The 12,298-nt window shown below is 39.4% G+C and overlaps 1 protein-coding gene across 1 annotated transcript in view; it reads right to left on the bottom strand.

Annotated features, from left to right (window-relative positions):
• Window positions 1-12,298, bottom strand: part of TTC39C (tetratricopeptide repeat domain 39C) — a 111,638-nt gene that overhangs the window by 35,743 nt on the left and 63,597 nt on the right. The window contains exon 6 of the mRNA XM_077900299.1: window positions 11,424-11,592. Coding sequence (XP_077756425.1) covers window positions 11,424-11,592 — 169 coding nt within the window. The remainder of the gene's footprint in view (window positions 1-11,423; window positions 11,593-12,298) is intronic.

Genomic DNA, 12,298 nt, shown 5'->3' with positions numbered 1-12,298 from the left:
ACACTATCAAAAGAAACTATCAGCAAAACTAAAATACAACCTACAAAATAGAAGATATTTGAAAATGACATATTTGCCAAAATATATAAAGAACTTATAAAACTCAACACCCCCAAAACAAATAATCTAATTAAAAATGGAAAGAAGACAAGAACAGACATTTCTCCAAAGACATCCAGATGGCTAACAGACAGACACATGAAAAGATGCTCAACATCACTCATCAACAGGGAAATGTAAATCAAAATTACAATGAGATATCACCTCACACCTGTCAAAATGATAAAATCAAAACACAAGAAACAACAAGTGCTGATGAGGATGTGGGGATGAAAGGAACTCTCATGCACTGTTGGTGGGAATGCAAACTGGTGCAGCTACTGTGAAAAACAGTATGGAGGTTTCTCAAAAAATTAAAAATATAACTACCCTAAAATCCAGAAATCATAATAGTATTTACCCCAAAATACAAAAACACTAATTTAAAGGGATACATGCACCCTTGTGTTTATTGCAGTATTATCTACAATAGCCGAATTATGGAAGCAGCCCAAGTGTCCACCAATAGATGAATGGATAAAGAAGACGTGGTATGCGTGTATATGTGTGTGTATATATACACACACACACATATATATACATACATACACATACTAGAATAGTTTTCCATTGTACAAAAGAATGAAATCTTGCCATTTGCAATGATATGGAGAGAGCTGGAGAACATTACACTAAGTGAAATAAGTCAGAGAAAGACAAATACCATATGATTTCACTCATATGTGGAATTTAAGAAAAAAATGAACAAAGAAAAAAGACAAATCAAGAAACAGACTCTTAACTATAGAGAATAAAGTGATGGTTACCAGGGGGGATGTTGGTGGGAGGATGGGGGAAAAAGGGGATGGGGATTAAAGAGTACAATTAAGATGGAAAAAAAATTAATGAAGAAAGCAAAAAAATTTAACAAGAAAAAAGTGGATTGTATCTGTCTTAAGGGATTTGACTCAGTAATAGAAGGAAAAACAAAAGTGTTAATATTCTTGAATTACAGCAGGTATAAGAATTAAACCATAGCTTTATCTCACACATGCAAATAAATATGAGAATATAATAAGAGTTTTTAAAACATCAGTGTACACCCTATAAAAAAATAAATAAAACATCAGTGTACAATCTAGAAGAAAACAATTGTCTGTGTATCCCCATTTAGGCAGAAGATAAGTTTCTGAAGAAATGAAGTCTGTTATAACAAAAATGTATACCTGTTTGAATGTTCTTTTCACAACACAATGTAATAATAGCTATCAAATGAAGGTATTAGAAAAGGGGAAATATATAAATACCCCCTATGATTATATTATACATTAATTTGAGCAAATATACAAGGAAAATACTTTTTTACTGAGAAGTCACATTCAGTTGCATCAAACAGTTTATATCCAGGGCAGCCCAGGTGGCTCTGCAGTTTGGTGCTGCCTTCAGCCCAGGACGTGATCCTGGAGACCCAGGATTGAGTCCCCACGTCAGGCTCCCTGCATGGAGCCTGCTTCTCCCTCTGCCTGTGTCTCTGCCTCTCTCTCTCTCTCTCTCCCTCTCTCTGTCTCTCATGAATAAATAAATAAAATCTTTAAAAATATATATTAAAAAAACAATTTATATCCAAAGGAAAAAAGGGGCAGTATTATATTCATACAGAAAATATCCTCAGTAACTTTTTTTTAAACATCTATGAGATAGAATTCAAGTATCATAAAGTTCACTCACTTAAAGGATACAATTCAATGATATTTAATTTAGTACAGAGTTGCACAACCATTACCATAATCTAAGTGTCAAATTTTTATCATCCCAACAAGAAACCCTGCACCCACTAGCAGTTATTCTATTCTAACTCATCCCCCGCCCCCAGTAAGCAATAATCAACTAAATGCCTCTGTAGATTTGCCTGTTCTAGAAATTTCATATAAATGGAATCATACAATATTTGCTCTTTTGTGGTTGGCTTTTTTCACTTAACATGCTTTCTAGGTTCACCCATGCAGTAGCATAAATCAGGACTTCATTTCTTTTTATTGCTGAATGATGCAATTATTCATTGTATGGATGCACATTTTGTTTATCCATTCATCAACTGATGGACATTTGAGTTGTTTCCACCCTGCTCTATGAATAATAATATGGACATATGTTTTCATTTCTCTTGGATGTATTCCTAAGAATGGGACTTGTGGGTCATATGGTAAATCTATGTTTAGTATTTTGAGGAACTGCCAAGCTTTTCCCAAGTGGCTGTATCATTTTACATTCCCACCAGCAATGAATGAGGTTTCCAATTTCTCTAAGAACATGCTTGCCTGCACTTGTTATTGGCTGTCCTTTTTATTTTTTATTTTTTTAAAAAAGATTTTGAGAGAGCAAAGTGAGAGAGAGCATGGGTAGGAGGCGTAGAGAGAGAGAGCGAGGGAGGAAGAAGTAGGTAGAGAGCGAGCGAGGGAGGAGGAGGCTCCTTGTTGAGCAGGGAGCTCAATGCTGGGCTCAATCCCAGGACCCTGATATCATGACCTGAGCCAAAGGCAGATGCTTAACCACTGAGCCACTCAGGTGCCCCAGCTGTCTTTATTATTATAGGTAGCCTGGCAGATATGAAATAGCATCTCACTTGGTTCTTTTTTTTTTTTTTTTAAGATTTTATTTATTTATTCATGAAAGACACAGAGAGAGAGAGAGGCAGAGACACAGGCAGAGGGAGAAGCAGGCTCCATGCAGGGAGCCTGACGTGGGACTCAATCCTCGGTCTCCAGGATCACGCCCGGGTCTAAAGGCGGTGCCAAACCGCTGAGCCACCCGGGATGCCCTCACTTGGTTATTTCCATTTCTTCATAATGACTTACGATGCTGAGCATCTTTTGATGTGTTTATTGGTCATTTGTCTATTTTCTCTGGGGAAAGGTCTCTTCAGAGCATTTGCCTACTTTTTTTTAATTGGGTCTCTTAATTGAGTTGTTACAGTTCTTTACATATCCTGGATATCAGTCCCTTGTCTTATCTATAACTTGCAAATATTTTCTCCCATTCCATGGGCTACTTTCTTGATATTTTTTGAAGCACAAAAGTGTTTAATTTTGACATAGTTTAATTTACCTGTTTTCCTTTTGTTGTTGTGTTTTTGAGGTTATGTCTATGAAGCTACTGCCTAACCCAAGAGTTTTGTGGTTTTACCTGTTACATTTTGGTCTATGTTCCATATGCATTCATTCTTACGTATGGTATGAGGTAGGAGTTCAACTTCATTTATCTGCATGTGGAAATTCAGTTGTCCCAGCATCATCTGTTAAAAAGACTATTCTTTGCCTATCGATTTACTTTTGTCAAAAGTCAGTTGATCCATAAATGTAAAGGTTTATTTCTTGGTTCTCATTGATCTGTAGGTCTATTCTTACTACAATACCACACTTGTCTTAAGTTTTGAGATTAGGAAGTATGAATGTTCCAACTTTGTTCTTCCTTTTCAAGATCATTTTGGCTGTTCTAGTTCCCTTAGGTTTAGTATCAATTTGTCAATTTTGCAAAACAGCAAGCTATGATTTTGAGAGGTATTGTACTGAATCTGGTAGCTCAATTAAAGGAGTACTGCCATCCTAGCAATAGTAAGTCTTCTGATACATGAACATGGGATGTCCTATCAGTAATATTTTAAGAACTATTTTTAAACTGCCTTAATTTGCATCATTATGGAAATAAAATAAAAAGAAAGCTATGCAGCAGAACATGCTGCTGAGACTCTGTACAAAAATAATGATTATACTCAAGTAATAGTGGGCCAGAATATTACCTCTTATGTAGCAAGAGCTATGGAACTGTTCATACTTTTTTTTTTTTTTTAAGGATGGCGGTGGAGGTTATGCCACATGCAACCTTCCTTTTTTTATTTTTAAGATTTTATTTATTCACGAGAGACACACAGAGAGAGAGAGAGAGAGGCAGAGACACAGGCAGAGGGAGAAGCTCCATGCTGGGAGCCCGACATGGGACTCGATCCCTGGTCTCCAGGATCACACCCTGGGCTGCAGGCGGCGCTAAACTGCTGCGCCACTGGGGCCGCCCTGTTCATATTTTTTATTCTAATAATGACACCACTGGAGCTAAAACTCAAAAAAAAAAAAAAAAAGAAAGAAAGAAAGGAAAAGAAAAATATGTTACTTATTGAAGCATTTACAATCACAGTGAAATATTGGGAAATAATAGAGAAATAACAATAACCAAATATCCCAACAACTTCCCAACAAGGAAATATGAAATTATTAATGTAACATATCTAAATAGTCTGCATCCAGTTACTTACTTAAAAAACGATGTTAAGGGACACCTGGGTGGCTCAATCAGTCAAGCATCTGCCTTCGGCTCAGGTCATGATCTCAGGGTCTTGGGATCAAGCTCTGCACCATTGTTGTCACTGGGCTCCCTACTCAGCAGGGAGTTTGCTTCTCCCTCTCTCTGCCCCTCCCCACAACTAGTACTCCCTCTCTCAAATAAATAAATAAAGTCTTTTAAAAAAAACCTGTTAAAACACGTAAGCAGATTTGTAAATGAAATTGTATGATGTCTCATGTGTCTATTAAAAATCACAAAATAATTTGAAGTAAAACAGCTTAGAATTTAAGTATCACTGGGTTATTTTTATGAAGTTGCTTAACAGCTTAAACTATTATGTAGATGTTTTAAAAGGAGAGGCCTTGCTTGTCACCTATAGCACGCAAGAGGACATGCTGTGACAATCCACGTATTATTACTTGTTACTCAGCATTAATGCTGCTGACTAGCAGAATCGGTTTAGCAATATTGTTATCAAGGACACCTAACAATAGATTGTGCATTTGACCCCTGCCCTTAGGACTGGGCTAATGTAGGCAAGGGAAATCTCATCCTCTTATGCACATTTAGTGAGCTTAGGGATAGAAATCATTAACCTTCTACTTGCTTTTCAGCCCAACAGGCTGTAATGATAGAGTTGAAAGAACAGCAAATGTATTTAACCTATTAGCAATGTGGGTTACTATCCTCTTCTCGTTTCAGTGAACAGTTATTAAACCACATGACAGAAATCTATTTTACTGGAAAGTGGAGACAAATATATCCCCTCATCTCTCTTATACCAGCTTGAATCAACCTCTCGTTTTGTGTTCTTCTCAGAAAAAATGGTAACTATTTTTTAGGCGCCTGAAGTAATAAAGAGAACCCACATAGGATGGAGGGAGAGAAGACAACGATTAACAGAACTTCGGGGAATTATTTCTCTTCCTACATTGCCTTTTTCCTGATCCTATAAATAACAACATTACATCATGCTGGCAAGGCCTGCTGTTCAAATACAAGAGGCAGGCTTTCTCTTCGACAGATGCAAAGACACACTGCTAGCAAACAGCTTGAATAATGTCAACGTGCCCCAGAGAAGAAAGCTCAGGCACCAGCCCTCACTGTGGTCAGCACTCCTGTGCTGGCCCCTCCTCTCCATGACCCGTGCTGGCCTTGGTCTCTTTTCTCCAGCTGATAACTCAATCACCAAAGGGACCAGCCTCCACTTTTCTGTCCCTGTCACAATCATGAGCGGATGGGCTAAAAAACAACACAGACCTCCCACTTATTCTGGGAATGCCAGTGAAAAATGTCACCCATCTTAATAAAAGGACAGAGAGAAAGCACTATGGTCAGTTTTTTATAAGGTACCTCAGACAGCTAAAGTCACCTCAAAGAATGGTCAGAAAGAAGGTCCAGGGCAGCCTAGGTGGCTCAGTGGTTTAGCGCTGCCTTTGGCCTAGGGTGTGATGCTAGAGGCCCAGGATCGAGTCCCACGTCAGGCTCTCTGCATGGAGCCTGTTTCTCCTTCCACCTGTGTCTCTGCCTCTCTCTCTGTGTGACTTTCATGATTAAATAAATAAAATCCTTAAAAAAAAAAAAAAAAAAAAAAAAAAAGAAGGTCCACAGATGGGACACACGCTGATGTAGATGTGTGCAAGCCTTTCACACACAACTTCATAGCCAGGAGAAGGAGTACCCCAACCCGCTTGGCAGGTTGATATGAATATGGTGAAGTGAAGGTCAACCAACAAAGCAGCCCCTGCAGGGCACCATTCAGGGAAAAGAAACCATCCTATCATATGTCTTCTTGGAAGGAAGCAGAGGGAGGGGGGTATGGAACAGGGGAGCAGACTGCAGTGACAAAGCTGCATTTCTCAGAGCAAACAAGGTAGCTTCAGTAAGAGAGGGAGGAGATGACTGAGATGTGCACACACACACACACACACATTATAACTTCTTCAGTGTGGCCTCTATGACGTCTTGTACAAACTTTCTTTTGGCCTCAGGAAGCCAGGCCTGTAATTGTTGTAATTGTCTGAGAGGCAGTTACAGTCAAGAGCCTCACAGGCTGGGCGAAGGGAGCACCGGGGCTCACTGCCTGCTCATCTGGGGGCTCCCGACCATAAGCAGAGACTTCATTTCAATCCAATTGCTTTTTACCTAAATTATTCAATTCAGCTTTGGGGTCCTACTTCTCTAGCCAGCACATTAGCATTTCAACATCTCATTCCATACCCTCCTTAAGAGGGCAATCTCTTACACGGATTATGAAGACACTTTTGCAACTACTTCTTTAGAACTGGTTTCAGAAACAGGCTTAGGTGCCACACAAGGAGACAGTCCTTGATAATCAACTTTTCCTTAACAAAGAAATTATATCACTCTCACTGGTTAGTGGATTTCTCCTTGATTGATGGACTCATCTATTCATTCAACAAATATACACTAAGGGCCAGTCTTGTGCAAGGTCCTAGCTGCTGCTCCCCAAATTCAAACCCTAGGTTTTAAAATGCCAGTACTTGGGATATTCACAAAGTAGGAGCCTCAGCTTAGAAGACAGTTCAAAATAAGAGTTCTCAAAATGCTTGAATAGTCACCTCATTAGAATGTTTATCAACTTTCATTTAGATATTAAAAATTAGTTTCATTACTAAATCGTCATGACATAGTGTGTATATCAAAGTGATAACCTGTAAAACCAAATACACACACATATATCATACTAAGTAATTATACATTAAAGGAGAGGGAAGTTGTGCAAATCTGTACTGTTTAAGGGAGAAAAGAGGACTGGGGAGAAATAAAAACAAGTGATTAAAATGTAGACTTGTCTCAATACTTTTTTAAATAACCAAGAAAAATATTCATTTATCAATTGTAGGTTAATGGACTTATCACTACCATAGGTTTACTGAAAAGTACAAAAATTCAAAACTATAAATTCATATTTTAAAATTGAGATTACTATACAACATATAGGACCAACTTCAGGGAAAAGTAAATATAGGTGCTATATAGTACCTGTAGCCCCTCTGGCTACAAGCCACCCACTTTGCCAATCATGGGCCCAGTTTTACTGACCATTTTCAACACCAATTTTTCTCTCCTTAAAAGAAAAAAAAAAGAAATTTGATAACTTTACTTCCCTACTTCCCAGGCTTACACACTCAGTAAGAATATCCACCACACTCTAGTTTTATATCATTTATCCCATGCTAAGTACCATAGGAACCCATGTGTGCCTCCCAACAGCATGAAAAGACACATGGGAGAAGTCAACAGAGACCGGACAGGTTGTGAGAACACAAGAGGGTGGAGAGGCTGGAGGTGGAAGATATAGAAGCAAAGGCAGTAAAGAGGGAAAATTCTTTCTTCAGGCTGGCTGAGATTTCTGCTTCAGCAGTCCCAAAGAGCACAGGCGATACAACATCCTGAAGTGCTGATGCACCCACAAACCATTGAAGGTATAGAACTCCATCACCAGGTCAAGTTAGGCCGAAACCACAGGAAACACTGAAACCACAACAGCAAGGGTATCAAATTGCAGGACAGGGTGGATATATCAAAGACCATTCCCCCAGGTGGATTCCAATTGTCCCAGAGCACGTAAACAGTTGTTCTTGAAATTAAAAGAGAAAGCAGGCAAGTGTATAGGCTTTGAAAATAACGTGTACAGAAAATGAAAACTAACTGGCACATATTGAGCTAGTCACCCTGTATGACAGCAAGCTTACACAAAAGCAGCTGTTCAAATTATTTTGTAGATTGACTCACCGAACAAACTTAGAGTCATATGATGCATCTGCCAAAGTTAAAGCCTGCAGACCGTGTTCTCAGAGGGTTTGTTGATAAAAAGATCTCAGGAGTCCTGTCTCTAGCCTAAATGCTTGCTGAAAATTAAAAAAAAAAATAAAAATAAAATAAAAAATAAACACAGTCTCTGCAAGCAGACTTGTCAGCAGAGCCTTGTGTTTTCATAAGCCAGGTTTGGGACTTTACAGGCCCTTCCAGAAAGCCCCCAACAAGAGCTATAACAGCCTCTCTGGGTAGTCTCTCATCTGCAAACAAAGGATTTCAACCTCCCACCACCACCTCCCCATAGCTTCCTCAGTCACTTGGGAAGATAAATGAAATGCTGGTGTCTGGGCACTGTGAGAATAATACCACTAATATACCAAGTTAGCCTCAAATCCTTTCATCTTCTGGGCCTTTGAAAGGCCAAACACAACCAACCAGCATATTCCCTTGGCCCTGAGGCTATAGCTCACTAATCAGAAACAGAAACAGATCTTTCAGTCTTTTTTTTTTTTTTTCTGGAAAACCAAGGATCAGTTCAGTAAGCAAGCAAGCTGCTTCATGGTGAAGTAGTCCTAACATCTACCACCCACACTCTGATCACAATTCTCCCCCTTGAAAGAGCCTGAATGCTTGCCAAGAACTATATAATGCAACTATGTACCTTCCCAAACTGTATTTAGAAGGGTCCTCTGATGGCTGTGGCTTCCTCATTTCCAGGACCATCCCAACAACAGTCCTTAATAGGGGGGATCCACCCTGTCCCTAATAGGAATGAACTGTGGCACAAGCTAAAACCATTACAAATTAAGTGTTTGGGGGGAGGGGAGTCATCAATTAAGCTAAAAGTTAAGCATTTTTGTTTTGAAAAAAAAAATTAAAATGGCAACCTTAACAAGAGATAATGTCTATTTAACAGCTTCAAAGTCCAATTTAGAGCATTTGTTGATCTAGGAGTAAAGAGAGAGAATTCTAATAAATGCCCAATGCTAAGGTGCCTTACTGCTGTGCCGCTCCCATCCAGGCGGCAAATCTATTCAACACTGAGCCTAGTCTCATCATGTTCAGAGTTAATTAAAATATATACCACTTGCTCTTTAAGAAATGGACATTTAATGGGGCACCTGGGTGGATCATTTGGTTAAGCAAACCAAACTCTTGGTTTTGACTCAGGTCATGATCTCAGGTCACAAGTTTGAGCCCCGCATTGGGCTCCACACTCAGTGGGGAGTCTGCTTGAGATTCTCTCTCTTCCTCTGCCCCTCGCCCAGCTCATGCTCTCTCTTTCTCTCTAAAAATAAATAAGGGCAGCCCCAGTGGCTCAGTGGTTTAGCACTGCCTGCAGCCTGGGGTGTGTTCCTGGAGACCCGGGATTGAGTCCCACGTCGGGTTCCCTGCATGAAGCCTGCTTCTCCCTCTGCCTGTGTCTCTGCGCCTCTCTCTCTCTCTCTCTCTCAATAAATAAATAAATAAAATCTTTAAAAAAAATAAAAATAAAAATAAATAAATCTTAAAAAAGAAGAAAAGAAAGGAAAAGAAATGGACATTTAAGAAAGCACTGACCCTGTAATCCAATTCCATGCAGAAATGGTCACTGAAGTGAGAACGCTTAGCTTAAAATGTCCTTATACGGTGTTATTTCCTCCTGCATGAGCCCAAGGGAGCAGAGAAACCTGAGTACCAAACATCCTTCCCTACATGGAAGACCATAACCTTGAGCTTAAAAGAAGAAAAGGCTAACAAAAAGAACAGGCTGCACAAGAAACTGATCAGAACTATGTGTCTAAGACAGTGAGGGAAAAGAGGGAGAAAGAGAACTGAAAGCTCACAAGCCTGGCTGCAAAGAAAAACAGGTTCAAGATAATGAGGGGGAAAAAACCCAATTCAGACATAGGTTTAAATAATTCAGATCCTGCTGAGCTTTCTGTACTGTGTTTTAATTATAAATCATCAGTAGACTCTCTAAAATATAACTTCCATATGCAAAGGTGAGGAGTCCTTGGATTTAAGGAGGCACTTCATGAGGGAACGGAATTATTCGGGAAGTAATATACACTCTGTTGCCAACAAAAAAAAATTAATGAACAAATCAACTCTGTGCTCGCAAAAGTGTTCCTAGGCAAAAATCTTCAAAAGCACACATGGCGTTTACTGGGGGCTGACCTCTAGAATCAACCGTGCTGCAGGGCACCCAGCTAAGGGGAGGAGAGAGGTTGTTAAAACCTTGCAGTGGGGGATCCCTGGGTGGCTCAGCGGTTTAGCGCCTGCCTTTGGCCCAGGGCACGATCCTGCAGTCCCAGGATCGAGTCCCACATCTGGCTCCCGGCATGGAGCCTGCTTCTCCCTCCTCCTGTGTCTCTGCCCACCCCCCGCCTCTGTCTATCATGAATAAATAAATAAATCTTAAAAAAAAAAAAAAAACTTGCAGTGATTCTCTACAAGCTGCTGGTGCACCAGGCACAACAGCCACCTTCTTTCATATGTGTAATTTTTTTCTTACAAATACTTTTTCTTCAAATCTTCATGACCCCAAGCAAGCAGACAAAAAAACAAAACAAAACAAAAAAAGGAGTAGGGGAGGAAGAAGGAGAAGAAGCAGAGATGCTCCAAAGTCTAGGGTGTGTTTTCCTTCTGGAATAAAACAACCTAGCCTCACTCACTGGGTATGCTGGGAAGTCACTTGAAGCCCTCTTGGATACCTTTGTCTATAAAATGCAGATGACATTTTTACCTCTGTCATAGGGTTGCTCTGGAGATTAAATCAGGTATCATGTATAAAGCGCCCACCACAGGATTTGCCCAAATGAAGCCAATGAAAAAGTAACAAAAGCTACTACTGTTTCAAAGTTGATGGGGTCCTTGACATTTCAGGCAATAACTTGTGTATAAATCAATTTTTAACCAAGATAAAAATTTAGAAACAGATTATTAGTAACTCCAGAGAAGGAAAAAAAATCCTATTTTGTGTTCTTCAACAAAGACATTTGCTAATGCTCCTAAGTCTTTGGTGGAGAGTACACCAATCTCATCTCATTACCCACCAGATAGCTCACCCTGCCTCGCCCACATCTCCTGAACAGAAGGTTACTGACTAACATCCTGGGTTCCTGGAAGAGGCTTTTGTAGCAACAATGCAATGAAAAAGCACAAGAACGAAACGTTCCTTGGCCCAATGACATTTGGGCTCATTTTGATACTAGTACTCCAGTCAGAATCACAGATTTGATCCACAGAAGGCTTTATTTAAAAACATGCGGAAGGCACAGTACCTCTAATCGTTGGATGCGTCCCTTGAAAAACATGAAGAGGGAAGAATTTGGATAAGCAGCTTCTTTTTTGAGAAGAATTTCCTTTGCTTCATCCAGGCCTGCTTTGTTATCACTGCCATCCAAGGCAAAAAACGGGCGGACTACAGTATGATACCAGAGCAGAGCCAATCTAAAGGAGAGGGAGAGAAACATTGAGCAAGACTTTTCTTAGAGTGTTTCCACTTTTTAAAAACTCAGTATGTGCTCTTCCAGAACATGCTCCTTCCAAAAAGCTTACTACGCAGTCTTTGAAGATACAGAGTATCTTTCCCCATTTTAATTTTATCAATATTTGGAAAACTGAAACTTTGGCACACCATAGAAATCAGCATACTCCCATCAGGTGAGAGCAGAATAAGATAAAAGCCTTAGCTCTTCTGAGGCTTCCAGATGGCTCTCTGAAGGTATGGACAGATACAAATTTCTCTATTCTGCACTTCACTCAGCAATGCACCAATTAGAAACAGTGACTAGTTACCATGAATTTACTGTCCCCTCACAATAAAAGGATTACCTTTTTTTTTTTTTTTCAAAAGGAAAATGCTATTTTCTCCTGTGTTCATAAAGTTAGAGTGTAAGCCTCAGAATCTAAATTTAAATATGGGAACCACAGACACAAATTATTCTAAAATGAGTTAAAATAAGTAAGAGGAACCGGGGGGAAAAAAAGGCTCTTTCTCTGGCCTTTGAGGATGCTTAATTCAAAAACCAAATAATTAGTTAAAATTCCTTTACTTCAAATTCATCCTTTCAAGAAAAATACCATGTTAAATAAACTTGGTAAACAAAATAGATTCATTAGAATCTGCTTTAATGAATAGACAAAAATATTTCAC

This window comes from Canis aureus, chromosome 6 (genome assembly GCF_053574225.1).
Source record: "Canis aureus isolate CA01 chromosome 6, VMU_Caureus_v.1.0, whole genome shotgun sequence".
Taxonomy (NCBI): Eukaryota; Metazoa; Chordata; class Mammalia; order Carnivora; family Canidae; genus Canis; species Canis aureus.
Note: the sequence above shows the minus strand (reverse complement) of the source record. Positions and strands in the feature narration are given on the sequence as shown.